Source organism: Batrachochytrium dendrobatidis (genome assembly GCF_000203795.2).
Source record: "Batrachochytrium dendrobatidis JAM81 unplaced genomic scaffold BATDEscaffold_2, whole genome shotgun sequence".
In the NCBI taxonomy this organism is placed as follows: domain Eukaryota; kingdom Fungi; phylum Chytridiomycota; class Chytridiomycetes; order Rhizophydiales; genus Batrachochytrium; species Batrachochytrium dendrobatidis.
Genome location: NW_006281100.1, coordinates 1644572 through 1661544, shown reverse-complemented (window position 1 = coordinate 1661544; position 16973 = coordinate 1644572). Strand labels below are relative to the sequence as shown.

Sequence of the window (16973 nt, the reverse complement as noted above, 5' to 3'; positions counted from 1 at the left end):
AATGGAAATGAATGAAGAGTTGTCAACAACCATCGTGTATCATGTGTTTGAAAGTACTTGCATAAATCTCATTCAATCACACTTGTGTGTTGCTCTTGTAAATATCAGTAAATTGATGATTTGAATAACAGAATCATCCCATTGCTCGTGTCTTTTTACCACGACGATAATCTAATTGATTGATTCTCTTGATTCAATGCAAGATCTTGTTTGATCTTGTTCTGACACGATCCTTGGTGTTTCCTATATAGAGTTTGTATGACAATCTAAAACAACAACTGTGTAATCTTATTAGATTGAAATATAAACATTTTCATGTTTTATTGTTGAATAGTTATTGAATAGTTGTTGACAAATTGAACTGTTGGATAGTCCCGTGACATAGAAACAGTTGAATCCAAACCAAGTGCAAGTCTTACCAACAACAAAAATGGTAAGCAGTCGTGGGTAGAGCATGGTAGTAGCTTAATGCATTGACATGGCAAGAGTGATATAGAGCAGGAATATTTTATTGTCGTTGTTATAGACTTGATACTGATGTTAGTTTTTATTTCATGACTTACAGGCCGATTCACCCAATGTTGCAGCATCAAGAACAGCAGCTGGCATTCGTCGTAGACTTGCTGCCCAAAAAGCCTCATCTTCGAGTGCTTCAAACAGGCCTGCAACTCAGCCTGGTTCCATGATGCGCATCTACATGGATGACTCTCCCGGTGTAAAAGTGTATGGTGTACAGCACGTATCCTTCATGGCTTCATAACCATGTACTTGAAGTAAACTAAGACTGACATTCTTTTACTAAACTCTTGTATTGTTTGATGTATTCAGTGATCCTGTCGTTGTACTGGTTGGAAGTCTTACTTTTATCGCATCGGTCTTTATTCTCCATATTGGTATGTTGGATGTCAAGTTGATATTAGATCCACCTTCAAACTTGTGATTGGAATTCTAATCCGACTTTCATGTGTAGTTGGAAAATACCTGCGTGGAATGTAGACGATTGTCTTGTCAGAACCTCGAAGTTTAGACTTGTTCAAGTTGACAAGCCATCCCTTTCTACCTTTAGTCTACTTTGACTCTCCCTAGTGTTGTGGTTTCAAATGAAAACAGTCGATTAAAATCATCTTATTGATCGGTGTTATTTAACTGAATGCATTTTAAATCTCAGCAGTTGATCAATCATGATGTCGTTACATATAGTTTAAACAGGAGATGCTAATCGTGAATTTATTCATCGTCACTTAGAACAAAATCGTCCACAACATCTTCATCTCCATCAATTTCATAATCATTCGCTTTCTTGGTAGGTTTAGCCTGCTTTGCAGTCTTGATCTTTTTGCCAGATTCAGTAGGTTTGGCCATGGATGGTTTGGATTCACCATGCTTGCGTTTTGTTCCAGCACCATTGGGTTTTGAAGTATCGTGAATTGGCTCTTCTGCTTCATCCTCGTTGGAGTTTTCACTCTCGCTGCCAAGAATTTCTTCTTCTTGATCTTCTTCATCGTCCTCGTTGCTGGGCACATACTTGTCTTCAGGCTTTTGTCTAATGCGCATTTTGTGTCGTGCAGCATTGAATTTTCCAAGCGGTGTGCTATCTTTTTCAAGATCTCCAAGAAACTCTTCAGTTCGCTGCATATCTTTGGGTCCAAAATCAAGTCCTACTCGCTTTTCCTGAATGAATGCACTGTTTTGCTCAAGCTATTATGCACAACAGTATCAAGACATAGTTGGTATTAGAATCGTTTCTCTGCATGTTAACAACACATTCCTCTGTATATACCTTTTCTGTCAACTGGCCCAGCGTTTTGTTTAGATTCACATCTTTGCTGTTTTTAGTCATGTGTTTAAGCTAAAGTTTAAAGTGTTGATAGAAACCATTAGTGTCGTACTCAATACAGTCAACACGTCAATCTCTTATACCTCAATGATTGCTGGAATAACTATCTCTGGGAATGAGATGGACAGAGAAAAGTTGGAGTAATAGTCAAACAGGATGTGCACAGTCTCGCTAATCAAACCGCGCTGGTACGTTTTTGTTCCAAGGTACGAATTAGGTGCCTGAATAGTCAATAGCAGGTCTAGCGATTTGAGAGTGGAGGGCTTGGATTTTCCAGAAACTTCTGCACTGTGCAGTATGTCAAATAGATATGCCGCAACTGGGATAAAGGTTCCCGTCTTTTCCATCAACTCAATAAGTGCCTTGATGATATGCATTCGGAATGGAAAGTATCGGGATGATGGTTTGACTCTGAGATGTAAAGAAATAATAAAATCAGTTTGCCATTCAAGCCATGAAAAAGCAGTCAACATATAAAATAAATCTCGTACTTGATTACACCTATGGCTACTTGCACCAGAGGATAAATTAGCGGCTGAAGAATCTCAGATTCTTTGGTTTTTCCAAGTGCTCGATCACAGTATGTGCTCAGCACTCGACTCCACATGCGAATACTCTGCAAAAACTGCCAATTATAGACTGTTCTATACGAATCTTTTGTTTTGGTAATGATTACCGATCTCAGTTTGATTGCCATTTGTCGGATGTAAACAAATGCAAGCTGATACGTTGTAAAGAGATGGATTCCACAAAGTTCTACTATACAGTTGCTCATAAAGTCAACATGAGTCCACGTGTGCACATTGGTCGAGCGAGCAACCTCGAGAAAAGCGGAATAAACTTGCTAAAAATAAAGTTAATGTCAACTGTTTCATTCAAACCAGTCAATGTACAAACGACATGTCATTTAACACAACACATACTTTAGTTATAGTCTGCAGATTCGGGTTAGGAGCGGCGATTGCAAGACGACGCAAACATAGGAATCCCATAATTCGGACTTGCTCTTGCTCAGCAAATGCAAGATAGTTTACAATGCGTTTAGTAAAATCTTTGCATTGTTTTGGAAAACAGGCGAAATAAGAGACTGCGCTCTCACACTGCTTTAGTATAAACGACAGCATGCTCATGTCTGTCATCTGCTCCATGAGTTTCAAGGTGGCAATGAGAAAAGACTTGACAAGTCTATGGATGAGTTTCCACTTTTTGGCACCAGATGGAAGTCCTTTTCTGTATGCATTGGATTGTGTAAGCAATACACGAATTTAAAAAATAAAAGTCATCAGTCTGTAAGCAATTGTACCTTGGTTTATCATTCTTTGATCCAAACAAGGCATGGTCAAACACGATAGGAGAGTACTTGAGGGCAATGAGAACCACCGTGTTGAACATTTTTTCTCCTTCAATACGGTATGTAAAGTTGGAATTGGTTTCAGTTTCATTGTCAATGACAACTGCTGCTCGAAATGCAAGTAAAACTTTATGAATGCACTTTGTGGATTTTTGCTGAGCACAAAGTTGACAAAAGTTAGTGACAGTTCCAATTCACATCATCAATCCAATGCAACAACGTACTTTGGAAAGCTTGGATTTCCATTCTTTAACCATAGCAGGTGTAACAGTAATAGTGGAGTCTTCTGAATCGGATTCGGCCTTTTCTACTCGAGGTTCTTCCTGATCGTCATCTAAATCGGCAAAATTCAGCAGCTGCTGATCATTTTCTTGCAAATATTGATAAAATTTAGGATCTTTGACTTTGAGCAACTCCATCTGCTGAACGTGTGACAGGGCATCTTCATCTAATTCGTCATCATCAGCTTCATTGGCATCTTCAATACTATCAAAATCCTCGTCTTGCATGTTTTCAATATCCTCATCGGATTCACTGGCATCCTCATCCTCCTCATCGGATTCCTAAAATATCAAGACATGATTAGTAAATACCATCTTGAATTTAAAAATCAATCAAAAAACAATACCTCTTGAAATGGATCAATCAGGGTTGAATCCTCATTTTGTCCAGGATAAGATGGACCAAAACCAGCATCTGAACTGGCATTTGATTCATTGTCTTGGTCGTCTTCATTGTCTGATATGTTCAAACAAATCGGTTGAAATCAGTTAGTATCTGCACAAACCACAACACATTATAGGATTCTAAAACGATAATAAAATTAAATTTTCAACATCATAGAATCCCAACACTGCAATAAAATACACCTACGTTGTACAGATTCTTGGTTTTTAGGATCCGAGACTGCATTATTTTTACGCAGATGTTTTGTAGCTTCCTTGTGCTGCTTCCTACGAGTCAGTTCATCTTTAAGTCTTAATTTAAGAAACTTTTTTGTTGATTTTTTTGGTTTTCCCATATTTCTGCAGTGAATGAGCGAATAGTTGGCAAATGTTGAAATAACAAAAAAATAAAAAAATGTCAAATAACGACGAGCCTCACGTGGTGTTGAATCCAGTCAAACCAAGACTCAATCTTCAACTTATTATTATTCAGGATCGAATCTATGACCAAACAGGACGTTTCTCAGTTGATTATTGACTCGCAACATCGCAAGTTTCAAGTCAAGTCAGTCAAGGTACAAGGCGCTGTGCATACAAATCACTCGTTGTTGGAAAGAGTCACTTCACCACTCTTGCATGCTGAGAACTTGACAGATTTGATTGTGGGCTCTCGTAATGTTGGGGATCATTTGCGTAGATTGGATGTATTCAAGAATGTTCGTATTCTTTTTGATTCTCCTCCTGGATCTTCAGATGCTGTCGATGTAGTATTTCAAGTAGAAGAATCTCAACGCTTGTTTGCTCGTACTGGTGCTGACTTTGGTGCAAACGATGGAAGTATGGTATGCAACAGTGCATTCATTGGATTCAATAACTGGACAATTTCAAATATTCATGTCTTGTTTTTCATTCTAGAATCTGTCGCTTAATCTTCGTAATGTATTTGGTGGTGCTGAAACCCTCTCAGCCAATACTTCCTACGCCATCGATACAAGCGGTCCCATTTACCACAAAGACAGTGGTGATATGGCTGGCGCTTCTTCGTATCAAGCTGTTTTTACTACTCCAATCGATGCTAATCCTAGCAAGATCTTGGAGGTTTCGGGATTTAAACACACTAGAAACCATATGCTCACCATGTCACATCATGAAGATCTGACTGGACTATCATTCAAAATCAAGGTACTCAACTCTAATATTTGATTGGATTGAAACTATTCGAATTTAAATCATTTCAATTCCATGTGTTGTAGAATTGGCTTGGATTGGCCAAACAAGAAATCACTTACGATGCTGTTTGGCGTGAAAACCATCGATTCTCTCCAAAAGCATCGCTTAGGTAGTATACACTATAGTTTGAGTTTTAAATAGATTGCTTGCTGCTTTATTCATCTTGGATATCCAAGAATCTAAATTGAACACGGTCATGTATCGTGTTTTTAGTATTCGCAATGATGCAGGCAACTCGTTCAAGTCTGCTTTGTCACACACGCTTTCGTTTGATTCTCGGGATGATCCGGTACTACCTTTTAGAGGTGTGTATCTTAAAACTCTACAAGAAGTTGCCGGTCTTGGAGGAGATGTTCAGCATTTCAAAGCAGAAGCAGATGGACAAACTACATTTGCTATGCCTTATGGATTCGTAAGTTTATCTCTTTTTACAAAACAGGTGTATAGATTCAATCTTTTGAGTGAGCAGGTATTCACTACATGGTTTTGGTAGAGCATTACTGCCAGTCTTCGTGGTGGTTTGATTGCTCCTTGGGGTGGTGCTACTCGCAATCGTGTAAACGATCGCTTCTTTCTTGGAGGTCCACTTTCCGTTCGCGGATTCAAACAGGCTGGCATTGGTCCAAAAGATGATAGTGAGTTCATTTGAAGACTCAATACATGCTTTCTTATTTTGAAATGCATGGCATCTAACTGTATGATCATATCAGACGATGTGCTTGGAGGCGATCTGTACTGGGCATCTGGTCTCAGTCTTCTTGCTCCGCTTCCACTGTTGCCCTTCAAACCCATTAAAGCTCATTTCTTTGTCAATGGTGGATCTCTAACGCCTCTTAAATCGGGTAAGGCTTGAAATATCTGCTTTGGCATTCATGTTCTTGTACTCACTTTTTATATGTTATATTTCGACTAGACAAAAGCCCTTCAGAGAATGCTCAGGCATTGTTTGGCACTCCTAGCGTGTGTGCAGGAATTGGTTTGGCTGCACGGTTTACTATTTTCCGTCTGGAACTCAATTACAGTATTCCCATCACCATGTGTGCTACAGATAGCCACAAGCCTGGACTACAATTTGGTATTGGAATGAATTTTATGTGAACATTTAAAATCTTGAACACCTTGGAATAAGCTGTAAACCCGAGCCATGATGTAGACCTTGTAGTGCAACCCCATTTAGCATTTGAATGTCAGGATCGTGGATTGAATGCCATTGAAAATGACAGTGTTGTTTACTGGAATATATTGACTTGTCAGTAACTTGATGGCTTCTTGAGCAACTATACCGCCAACAATCGACGCAATATTGTGGAGCTCACAGGCACCTGCACGCACTCTATCCGTGCAGAATAAAAAACAGATGGTTTGAGTATGGTAGACATTTGAATTAGATTGCAGTGTGTGCACCGGCAAAACACTTACACTTCATGAACATGATCGGGTGAAATAATCGAGTCGTCTATCTGGTATTCTTTGCAAAAATCTCGTGCAATAGTCTCCAGTACCATGACATCTGCATCAATAGTTTCCTTTTGAGCACCTGGATAGTCTCCATAAAGCTCTTGAAAATGATCTACAGCACGCAAAAGCCAGTAGTATGCCATGTTTTCATTGTCTGGAAATCCCTCTGAATCCTCAGTTTAAAATCATCAACTCAATTGTACCAAAATTCAATCATTCAAACCATTTTAGACAATACCTGAATATTTGTCTGTATATTCCTGTTCAATGGAACGGTATCGCATTACGTGCAGCGACGATGCATTTTTGCAAAACAATTCAACTTGATCGTTACAAATACTTTCAGGGACACGCCCAAGCATAGTCAAGATAGCATCAAGATGAACTCGTAATTGAGCTTGATCCTCACGAGCCTTGCTGCGATAGCTAATGATACAATGAATTGTAAAACATATGATAATTATATAAAGCATTATGTAGTATTTATAGATACCAATCAACTTACATTTGCTGTAGTTTTACAAACGACTCCGTATCTGCTTTCATGTCAGGAACAACACCAGACACAGGCAATTGGCCATTTCCTTCAGCATTGATAAACCGTTTAAGAGCAGCGACCAGTATCCAAAAATCAGACGACTACAAAAATGTTTGAAATCCGGCAGGATTTATATTGTAAAAATCTGTTAAAACCTTGTACATCCACCGTCTTTCAAATAGTGTAGATGGATACAAAACACAATGTACGTTTTTAGAAAGATTGGTGGCAGCTGGATCGTCAAGAATAGCAGTAATGTCAGATGGGATCTGTTGGAAATAAAAGTCGGCCCAAGAAATATAATGTTAATGTTTCGCCACAAAAGCAAATGCGTAAGCTATTCTTGAACAAACCGTGGTTGTTGAAAATGCTTTGTAAGCAATTGCAAGAGCCTCTGTGATATTTTCATCATCAATTGCATTAGGATGCTTGAATGCAGATATGTCCTGACGAAACTGAGCTTTTTCTGCAGATGTTTTTGGAAGCGCTCCGTCATTCTATAAACAAACATGCGTTAAACCAGTGGTACATTGATACATATATAGATATCGACAAACAATTTGCTTGACCTTTAAATGATCAAAAACTTACCATTGATCTCCATTTTAGTAGTGCCTTTAAAACTAGAACGACACAAGGAATATGACTAACACTCATACTATCCATTGATGCAATATCAATGCCATTTACATAGTCCACTAAAGTAGGAAATGGACTATCAAGCCGATAGTCAGATCCAGCTGCAGCATGACTCTCAATAACTAAATTAAAAAGTAAAAGCTGTCAATATCAATCCCCAAACGTATATCAATTAGTGTGTACCTGTATGTTCAGGCTTTACAAATCTGCAATATCCGAAAAAGCCGTATGACCTGGCCACGATCAAGGGCACATTTAAACTCCAGCATATTTTAGCCAATTTGTGTATGCCAGTTTCGGAAAGCTCAGTTGCCACAACCATTGTAAAATTTCCGAAAAATTCTGGAGAGCTAGAAATAATTTCTAAAGGATCCTGCATGTATACATAACAAGTCAATAGTTTAAACACTTGAATTAGAATCTGGGAATATTGATGCTTGAAATTCCAAAATTGCCAAACACATTCACTTGCTTTAATGATTGATTTTCCAACGACATCTTGGTTTAATTCTCCAAGTAAGCGAACCAAAGCCTCGCTGCGGTACTTTCCAATAGACTCTTGATCTAAAAAAAAGTTACTGCCAGCATGTGCTCCAGTCACAATCTGATCATCAACAACAGTAAAGGAGCCAATACCTAGACATCAGAGTGATTGTAAATGCGTTAGAAACTCAAACTAAGCTCGGTGCTCATGGGTATAATTTAATGCACACTCTGACTGCCACTACAAATACCTACTTGGAAGAATTAAATTTTTAAGAGCTTCTGCACCAACAACAGAGCCATTCAGCAAACAAATATGAGACATTTCAAGGCATTTCTGTCCATGAGCTTGCCAGAGTCTACACATCAAACAGTTAATTTATTGCCAGATCATTACAGAATTTGATTGAATGAAAGAATACATGCTATCCAAGATCAAGACAAGCAAGAAATTCGAGTGAAAACAAAGAGTATGCCGGCTGAAAATATCAAGACAAATTGATTGTCATCAATCGTAAGATTGTATGAAATAGTAGATGTGTTTGAATCGGCAGTATTGAAAAGGCATGAAATCAACAGTCGAATAAAGCCAGTGTATTTATATTTCCATGTAGAATAAATGTAGATTCAAGCAGACCAAGACACATGCAAGGACATACCGTAGCTGTCGGTCATACTTTTGGTTTTGTGGATTCATAATTCAAGATAAATTGTCGAGAGTTGAGCAGAGTGCAAATTGCCCATAAATTTATGCTTTCAATGTTTTGGCCAAAAGTTCAATTTCGAATCCAGACTGTTCTCATCTAAAACCAATCGAGTTGAAAGCATGTCAGTCAGTGTGGATGGATTCAAGTCTAGTCTTGCCTTTTCTCAGTTAAAAGTTGGAATTGATGGTCTTTCTGCTACTGAGAAGCAAGCAATGGTTAAGCAGACTGGTGCTGTCTTTGAGTTTCTAGTCAAGAATGCTGCTGGTGCTCAACAAGCATGGACACTGGACTTGAAGAATCAAGCTGGACTGACTCTTGGTTCCAATGCAAAACCTGATATTACCATTAATCTGAGGTATGTGTATTGTGATGGATCTAATCCCCATTACAGGGTTGTCATGGATCTCGCTCTTTCTTTTGATCTAATATTCAACCTGTTCACAACTAATACGTGGTTTCTTGGAAATCATGTAAAACATCAAGCGATGACACTTTTGTCGACTTGGCTTCGGGGAAACTTAATGGTCAAAAGGCATTCATGTCTGGGAAACTCAAAGTCAAGGGAAATGTATGTATTCATGCTGTCATTTGAATCTGTAGATATCATGCATTATATTGAACCAATCATTTCTCTAACACGATGATTTTAAACTCGTACAAGATGATGTTGGCAACCCGTCTTGGTAAGGATTATGTATCCAGTAGTATTCCATGTTACAAATTTTATATTCAAGTGAAAAAGAATCAACACTAATTGTACATGTGTGGGATATAACAGATGGAGTTCTGAAACTGGCCAAGAGCGCACCTAAACCCAAACCTCCTACTAGTTCTTCTACATCAGGATTTGGTTCCGATGCCATCTTTTCCATGATTGGGTCTCGTATGTCGTCGTTGTCATCAACTGAAAAAGATGCATTCTTGAAAAAAACAAAGGCTATTTTCCAGTTTGACATCAAGGTAAGCTAAATCTCATTGTATCTTGATCGAAATGAATTCGAGCGATTGAAAAGAGTCCTACTCAATATTTGAATACAATGAGTTTAGAATGCTGAGGGTGTGACTCAGATTTGGCTTTTGGATCTAAAAGAAAAGGGTGAAGTGACCAAGGAAGCAGGTGCCAAGCCAGACATTACTATTTCTGTCAAGGACGAAGACTTTGTGGCACTTGCTCAAGGCAAACTCAATGGTCAAAAGGCATTCATGTCTGGCAAGATCAAAGTCAAGGGAGCAGTCATGCTTGCCACCAGTAAGTACAATTAAAGACTGAGTAAAATCTCGCAAAAACTAACGTTTATATTTTGGAACATAACTCGACAGAGTTGGATGGTGTTTTCAAGGATCTGGCACCCAGTGCAAAACTTTAAAGATTTATATATGGCTGATGCATGGCTTGAATGCTTTATCTGACCAGCCGTAATATAATATTGAGTGGTGAATGAAATTCACTTGAACTTTGAATATTTTGATGGTATTGCAATGACCAAATGAAAAACAGTTTTCCTTTTTTACAACATCGATTGCTAGCGACAGCGATCACCACTCGAGCATGAACACTCTAGCAACTCGATCCTGCTTCACTCGAATGCTTCCTTGTACTCGTAGCTTCTACACATACAACACTCCCAAGGACACTCGCCGTATTATTATGGATGATGGCAGTTGTTTGATTTTTTTAAAACCATCCACTAGCAGTGTTTCCAGCAGTGTTTCTAGCGATGCTTCCAGCAGTACTTCCAGCCAGAAGCTGGTCAATAATAAAGTGACTAGTGCATACCATGATCAAATTCCAGCAGAAATAGAAGCCAGTCTTCCACCCAGACTGCGAAACTACCCACAGCAAGCGACACCCTCCAAAGAACAGATATTGCAGATGCAACAACTACGAGAGTCTGATCCTGATACGTGGACTGTTCAACAGCTTGCCAGGAAATTCAATACGTATCCTGGATTTGTATTGAAAGTCACTCATTGTCCTCCACAGAGAGCTCAAATGTTGAGAGATTTGGAACAAAGTCGGTTCGATCATCTCAGCATACAGGCCAAAATCAAAGCCATCAATCGATTGCGTAGAAAGCAGTTGTGGTAATGACTGCAGGATTAGGGTTTGTACTGCCAGTTATCTGATTTTGATGGAATGAACAGTAATGCAATAGTTTTGCCTGTCATCTACCAACTTTTTAAAGAGATGTTCATGAGATTAAACAGGCGATTGTAAGATACGCTTGAACAGCAATTGATACGATTGTTGTATAAAACTAAGACTTGATCCAAGAGTAAAACAATTATAACATCGAGTAGCAGCCGGACTTGAAACTTTTGCTAGAAAGCCGCTTTACCTCGTTGACAGCAACGAATCGCTTTAATTGGAATCAGCAACTTTGGAGTCACAATCTATAAAATGTTGCCCTTTAGTCGCTTATCTGGAACTAGTAATAATGCATACCAGAGTCCTTTAGAGACTGACAGAGATAGTTCCGTCACTTCTGGTTCTACTCGAGGTAGGATTCGTCGTTCTCGCTCAGGACATGGCTCTACGTTTGGCACTTACTTTCGACGAATGACTTCCTTGCCTCAGATGGACTTTGAGCTTGCACTATGGCAGATGGCTTATCTGGTCATCTCTCCTCGTCGAGTGTGAGCCATAATGACTTTTGCATTTGAATGTTTTGTGTTATCAACGCTTTCTGGATCTATCTTGTTCTGGATCGTTGAACTGTCAAAATACAACTGTGATCAGTATACTATCATGGCTTCTGTATATGCCATTCATTGTCCTTTTATAATACAAAAATCTACTCAATACTCTTGTTCAACCATGCATTTATCCCTGGTTGCAGTGGCAGCTAACTCTACTTTTGAACTTTCTAGATACCGCAACGTATATTATAACAAACGTAGGTTAACTCGCATACTGGTGCATGAGTAGATCCAATGTTGAATTACATGGCTGGAAATCTTGACTAGATTGACTAGTGTATGATATTGAGTTGCTGACTTGTGACTTTTTAGAAACCAAAAATCACTGGGCTCGGGATGATCCTGCATTTCACATATTAATCGCACTCTGCATGTGTGGTATGCTATTACCATTTTTTATGGCTTGCTTTGCAATACTCTGAATATAATGTCCTTGTATTGGCACGTCAACCAACGGTGTTTTTAAACCCATTTTAGTCGCTGCAATTGTCTATGGAATAGCATATTCGGAATCGGTTCTTGGAACTCTTCATCTTATAGCATACACACTATTGATCGAGTTTCTAGGTACAGGATTAATGATTGCTACAACTGCATGGTGAGTTTTTGTTGCATTTCGGTAGTCTTGAATGGAGTGATCCAATTGTTGTTTCAATTCTAGGTTCTTTACAAATCAATTCATGCTGCAACAGCAAGTTCACGCAGTCGAACAATCGGTCGAATGGATGTACTCTTTTGATGTACATTGCAATGCATTCGTGCCCTTTTTCTTAATAACATATGTGGTGCAGTTCTTTTTTTTACGTATTGTATTGGCGGATGGGCTCATCTGTCGGCTATTTTCCAATACAATCTACTTTGTGGCTCTCAACTACTATTGGTATATTACCTTTTTAGGCTACAATGGTATGTTGTTATGCTAGATTCGTTATCACGATACATGTCAGGGTTAGGATGAATAGCAAAACTGGCACTCATTTGTTTTTTCCATACAATTTCAATTTAATCTTTTAGCACTTCCATTTCTTAAAAACACCATTGTGTTTCTTTACCCGATTGGATTAACGATGCTTTTGTTTGTAATATCACTCTTCACATTCAACATCAGCAAAGCCATCTTTGCCCTATATTTCGAATGATCTCCATCATTTCCTCAATATGGCCGCTATAGGATTAAACTTGCAGGTTCATAATCCACCAAAAGAAATAAATGCATCATGTCCATTTTATGATGGACACATGCAGGTCTACATAACTAAATAAAATAGCTAGTCGTTTGAAAATGCTCCATTCTGCGTGTCGACTCTTGAACCAACGAGTTTAGCTCAAAAACTTTAAAATGCGTTGGTATTCTATGCTTCGAGACGTACACTAGGATTTAAAACTACTCAGTGTGCCATGTCTTGACCAAAAATAGGATATACTGTGTAAATGTTTATTGTTTCGATGCAGTATTAGCTTTCTCCAATTCCTGTGCAGCACGTTTTAACTCTAAATCCAATCGCTCCTTGGCACGGAATACTTTGGAATGCAAAAAGAATGTACCTCCATGTTTTGGATCATTTGCCTTGAACAAATGTTCATATTTCTAAACATAAGCACCTATTGAGTTCAACTGTAACAAACTCATAAAAAACCAGGTTTAAACCCAGTATGCTGTTCATGACATATATCTCACCTGTGTGATTTCTTTCATGGATGATTGCTTGTTTACATTCAAGATCAGCATGGCTTCATCGAGAGTCATTCCTGTTTGCCGAGTCAATGCATCACCTGATGCCGCCGTAGCAGCTCCTCCTGCAATATTTTTTGCAGAATCTGATATAAACCAATGCAATCCGTTGAATTCATGGTTAGTTTCAATTCAACAACATCACTAATTCCTAGTAATTGAATCAAATAACATGTCACTACAATCCAGAATAATAGAAACTAAAATTACTTTGTGCTGCGGCTCTGTATGCTTCAAGAAATGCTCGTCCAAGAATTTGAGTTCCAACAACGGCCACTTGTGTAATAATTCTTGCAGGCTATAGTAGAACCAACCATTTATAAAAATATAATCAGTATAGAAACACAATTGATTATACAGCAATGCAGCATCAAGACAGTCCAGTTTGATAGGGACATGACAGGCTTGATGCTATAGAAACTAAATGAAATAAGAACTGGCTTTTATAGTTCAAACATACATTGACCATGTTTGTGAATTCGATCAGTCTGTTATAATGAATGAAATTGCTCATTTGGAAATTTTTATAAACTGCAGTTTAAGCCATAATCATGTGACTCTACAGCGACTGATTTTTGCTGGTCAGATTAAGCAGATTCAATGCACTCGAATCGCCATCATTTACAGTCGTATTCACATGAAATGAAATACTTGTTTATCTTGCAATCAACGCCTGTTTATTAAAAACGTTGAATGAACGCACAATTGAGGAATATTCAACACGATCATGTCATTAAAGAAACTCTATTGTATCCTAAAAACTCGGATACGTTTGCAATCCAGTCCAAAAAATTAATGATTGTACATTCAGTAGTGTAATTCTGCATGCCAATCACCACCATAAATGTCACTATAGTGTCAACCAGTTCATGACACTGACTATTTACTATGCATTGCATCCTTAATGATCCATTCTACGTGAATATGGCTGTAAAGACTCAAACTATTTGATCTGTATTGGATATCAGATTAGGCTGCAATAAATATGGTAAAACACGATGATTTTGATAAACAGTGATGAATATGGGCTAATGAATCTATTAGATTGGCAATCCAATTGTATTGCGGGTCATCCACCGTAATGACTGTACTCCTCCAGGAAGATACGATCCAACATACCATGCAAGGCAAACAACTTGGACTATACAAAAGAAAATAACCAGCAAATAACTCGGCCGCTAGAGTTTAAATTATAAAAACTAGTATCAGCAATCATGGCGTAGCCTATAATAAAACCATTCAATCATCTTACCACTACTGAGAAAAACAACGTCATTGCCATTGAAACCATATATGATGCAGTAAAAGGTAATCTCTCCAAGCTGAAAACATGTTTGAGATGTGCAACCAAACCATTAAGAAATGAAAACGAAAAGAGAAAGAGCAAGCTGCCCATTGTGTATGTGAGAGCAAATTTTCCTGGAGAGATAAGGACCATGGGTAAAGTGAAGAGAGAAATCATAAAGCACAATATGGCCGTAGCCATGCAAAATGCAAATCCAACATAGCGCTAATCATACATTCAATGGGTTGCATTATATTGATGAATCAATGTCACGTTGGCGAATCAGTTGTGGAAAGTTTAAACAGGTACATGACTATCAGTATTTTATAGTTGCAATACAGTCTGAATGTAGTTGATGCTCAATAAACAAGCCTCTAACCTGGAAAGTAGTTAAACCACAAAACTCTGTATCTGGATGGCGAGGACCGAATCCTACCGAGGACAAGGCACCTAAGTATAAAGTTGAGATCAGTTACAGTGATGATGAAGCTAGTGTCAGAGCTAGCCATAAAGACAGTTGATGGGATTGTACAAATACGTATTGATTACCCTGTGCACGAGTCTGAAACGATCTCAACAGTCCTTCCTGCGCCTCTGGGTCTACGGAACCTCCTTGAGGGTAATTGGACGAGCCTGAAAAGAAACTAGAGAAACTGCCCATTGCAATGCTATCATTTGACGCATTGTGTCCAGTCCGGTCCATATTTAAAACAGAAGTGTCGTTCTTTCTACCCGAGCCAGGAGCAGCCGATCCTCCTGAGCCAGCATTGAAAAGCTGCAGCGACTCACGGAAACTCCTTTCTGCTGACGACATGTTTTTGATTCAGTTTGCCTCGAGTTTGAATTTGCCACAAAATCAAGATTTGTGCTCATGACATATTTGGCCAAAAATGCATTATTTTGGTCAAAATGAAATGTATTTGGGCAATAAAATCTGTTTGCGTTTGGCTTGAACCATTTCAACAACTATGGAAAGCCAGACTGCTGAATCAAAGACTATTCCTAGTGAAGAGCTGCTCGCTCGCAAGGTAGATTGGGTCAATTATGATTCAAACTAAATCAAATCTGTTTCTATATCCAACAATGCACTAATCAATGTCATTTAATGTCAATTCGTTACACTGATCACTAGTGGGATAAATGTCTGTCCAACTTTGTCATCAAGAGTGGTCTAGGCCTTACTGTAGGCGTGAGTCTTTCATTTCTGCTTTTCAGACGTAAGTACTGCGATGCTTTTTATTGTAAAGATGTGATTGTTGCACTGATGTGTGCAGCCCATTTGCCATTGCAACAATGGTGTATGGCGTGTGGTTGGATATATATCTAGATCTATTTAAATCATCGACGATTTCAACAAGTGTAGTATTCAATGATGCGCTTGAAACTAACTCTCATTTTGTATCATGATAATGTGAATGAATAGGTCGAGGATGGCCCATTGGATTGGCTACTGGATTTGGAGCTGGAATGGCTTATTCTCAATGTTCTCAGAGTCTTGCGGCGTCTACACTTCTACCTGCATCTACTCCCAAACAATAAGCGCACTATATCATTGAATTTGAATCCTAGTTTTATTTCCTTGATATTCTAAAGCGATCAATGTCATGAAATGAAATAGAGCATTTCCAAATAGAATGCAAGCATGCGCTATATTTTAAATATTAGATTTACAAGGACAATCGTATGATAAAAACCAACGAGTCTTGAACTTGACAAATACTCGACTCATTGCATTTATGCCTGATTGACTGCATACGTGATAATCAGTCAATTGAGTTGTTTTACCCTTTTACAGTCGTATTCGCGTAAAATGGAACTCTAGAGTCAGAATACATAACAACCAATCCTCATGGAATGATGGGTGTCATTTGAACTGGTTGACAAGGTTTAATAATATTTGTTGTGATAATTATTCTGAAAACAACAGTTGCATTCTCGAGATATGTTCAACTAAAACGTATTTAATATTAGAATAGAGTTTCAATAACAACGAACATGTAACAATTGTTTATTCCAATACAATCAATACAAAGTATTTTATTTAAAACAGTGCGAGATCAACTCAAAAAAGCACATTTTACGTGAGCACGACAGCAATCTATTCGAAAAGTTGGTGATTCAAAAACCATCCATTGAAATGCAACAACCAAGTTATGAGCTTGATATGCCAAGGAAACAGGACATTGGTTTATGGAAACAGGATTTTCAAGTAAAGACTTTGATGGCATTCACTTAAGCTTTTACAGTTTCAGCCATTCATGATCGGAATGCACTAATTCAGACCATTTACAACTTATTAATAGACTGTCGCACTGCTCTCTTCCAAATCTGGCAGACCGCACTGTTTA

The 16973-nt window shown here is 38.4% G+C and overlaps 9 protein-coding genes across 9 annotated transcripts; 5 read left to right on the top strand and 4 right to left on the bottom strand.

The window, feature by feature from the left end:
* Nucleotide 1: 1 nt before the first annotated feature.
* Nucleotides 2-760, top strand: BATDEDRAFT_86379 (uncharacterized protein; the record flags this gene model as incomplete). Its single annotated transcript, XM_006677025.1, has 2 exons — nt 2-43; nt 566-760. 2 exons carry the CDS (start codon nt 2-4, stop codon nt 758-760), a joined length of 237 nt encoding a protein of 78 aa, XP_006677088.1.
* A 467-nt stretch (nt 761-1227) lies between these two features.
* On the bottom strand, nt 1228-3697 carry BATDEDRAFT_9693 (mRNA-binding ribosome synthesis protein NOC2; the record flags this gene model as incomplete). The annotated part of the gene is made up of 7 exons (XM_006676478.1): nt 1228-1698; nt 1781-1849; nt 1921-2248; nt 2329-2681; nt 2761-3067; nt 3141-3343; nt 3413-3697. The coding sequence occupies 7 exons, from the start codon at nt 3695-3697 to the stop codon at nt 1228-1230; spliced, it is 2016 nt and encodes a 671-aa protein (XP_006676541.1).
* A 648-nt stretch (nt 3698-4345) lies between these two features.
* Nucleotides 4346-6187, top strand: BATDEDRAFT_34510 (SAM complex subunit SAM50). Its single transcript, XM_006676769.1, has 7 exons — nt 4346-4695; nt 4769-5035; nt 5107-5192; nt 5297-5495; nt 5577-5718; nt 5794-5925; nt 5997-6187. Exons 1-7 carry the CDS (start codon nt 4357-4359, stop codon nt 6179-6181), a joined length of 1350 nt encoding a protein of 449 aa, XP_006676832.1. The 5' UTR covers nt 4346-4356; the 3' UTR covers nt 6182-6187.
* Nucleotides 6158-8906, bottom strand: BATDEDRAFT_36669 (uncharacterized protein). The gene is made up of 11 exons (XM_006676802.1): nt 8861-8906; nt 8457-8560; nt 8191-8354; nt 7902-8091; nt 7671-7840; nt 7433-7576; nt 7289-7348; nt 7047-7180; nt 6780-6967; nt 6503-6707; nt 6158-6416 (listed from the first exon to the last, which is right to left on the bottom strand). The coding sequence occupies exons 1-11, from the start codon at nt 8896-8898 to the stop codon at nt 6257-6259; spliced, it is 1557 nt and encodes a 518-aa protein (XP_006676865.1). The 5' UTR covers nt 8899-8906; the 3' UTR covers nt 6158-6256.
* A 121-nt stretch (nt 8907-9027) lies between these two features.
* On the top strand, nt 9028-10171 carry BATDEDRAFT_9633 (uncharacterized protein; the record flags this gene model as incomplete). The annotated part of the gene is made up of 2 exons (XM_006676471.1): nt 9028-9226; nt 9999-10171. 2 exons carry the CDS (start codon nt 9028-9030, stop codon nt 10169-10171), a joined length of 372 nt encoding a protein of 123 aa, XP_006676534.1.
* A 1138-nt stretch (nt 10172-11309) lies between these two features.
* On the top strand, nt 11310-12747 carry BATDEDRAFT_9454 (uncharacterized protein; the record flags this gene model as incomplete). Its single annotated transcript, XM_006676449.1, has 6 exons — nt 11310-11545; nt 11780-11805; nt 11921-11986; nt 12086-12206; nt 12270-12514; nt 12623-12747. 6 exons carry the CDS (start codon nt 11310-11312, stop codon nt 12745-12747), a joined length of 819 nt encoding a protein of 272 aa, XP_006676512.1.
* Nucleotides 12748-13052: 305 nt separating this feature from the next.
* BATDEDRAFT_7176 (import motor complex subunit PAM16) lies at nt 13053-13632 on the bottom strand (the record flags this gene model as incomplete). Its single annotated transcript, XM_006676425.1, has 3 exons — nt 13053-13196; nt 13287-13426; nt 13551-13632. Coding segments are annotated over 3 exons (366 nt in total), but the record flags the coding sequence as incomplete, so codon positions are not given.
* A 748-nt stretch (nt 13633-14380) lies between these two features.
* On the bottom strand, nt 14381-14850 carry BATDEDRAFT_9318 (uncharacterized protein; the record flags this gene model as incomplete). The annotated part of the gene is made up of 2 exons (XM_006676430.1): nt 14381-14518; nt 14593-14850. Coding segments are annotated over 2 exons (396 nt in total), but the record flags the coding sequence as incomplete, so codon positions are not given.
* A 743-nt stretch (nt 14851-15593) lies between these two features.
* BATDEDRAFT_86381 (uncharacterized protein) lies at nt 15594-16164 on the top strand (the record flags this gene model as incomplete). The annotated part of the gene is made up of 3 exons (XM_006677024.1): nt 15594-15653; nt 15758-15842; nt 16049-16164. 3 exons carry the CDS (start codon nt 15594-15596, stop codon nt 16162-16164), a joined length of 261 nt encoding a protein of 86 aa, XP_006677087.1.
* Nucleotides 16165-16973: the final 809 nt, after the last annotated feature.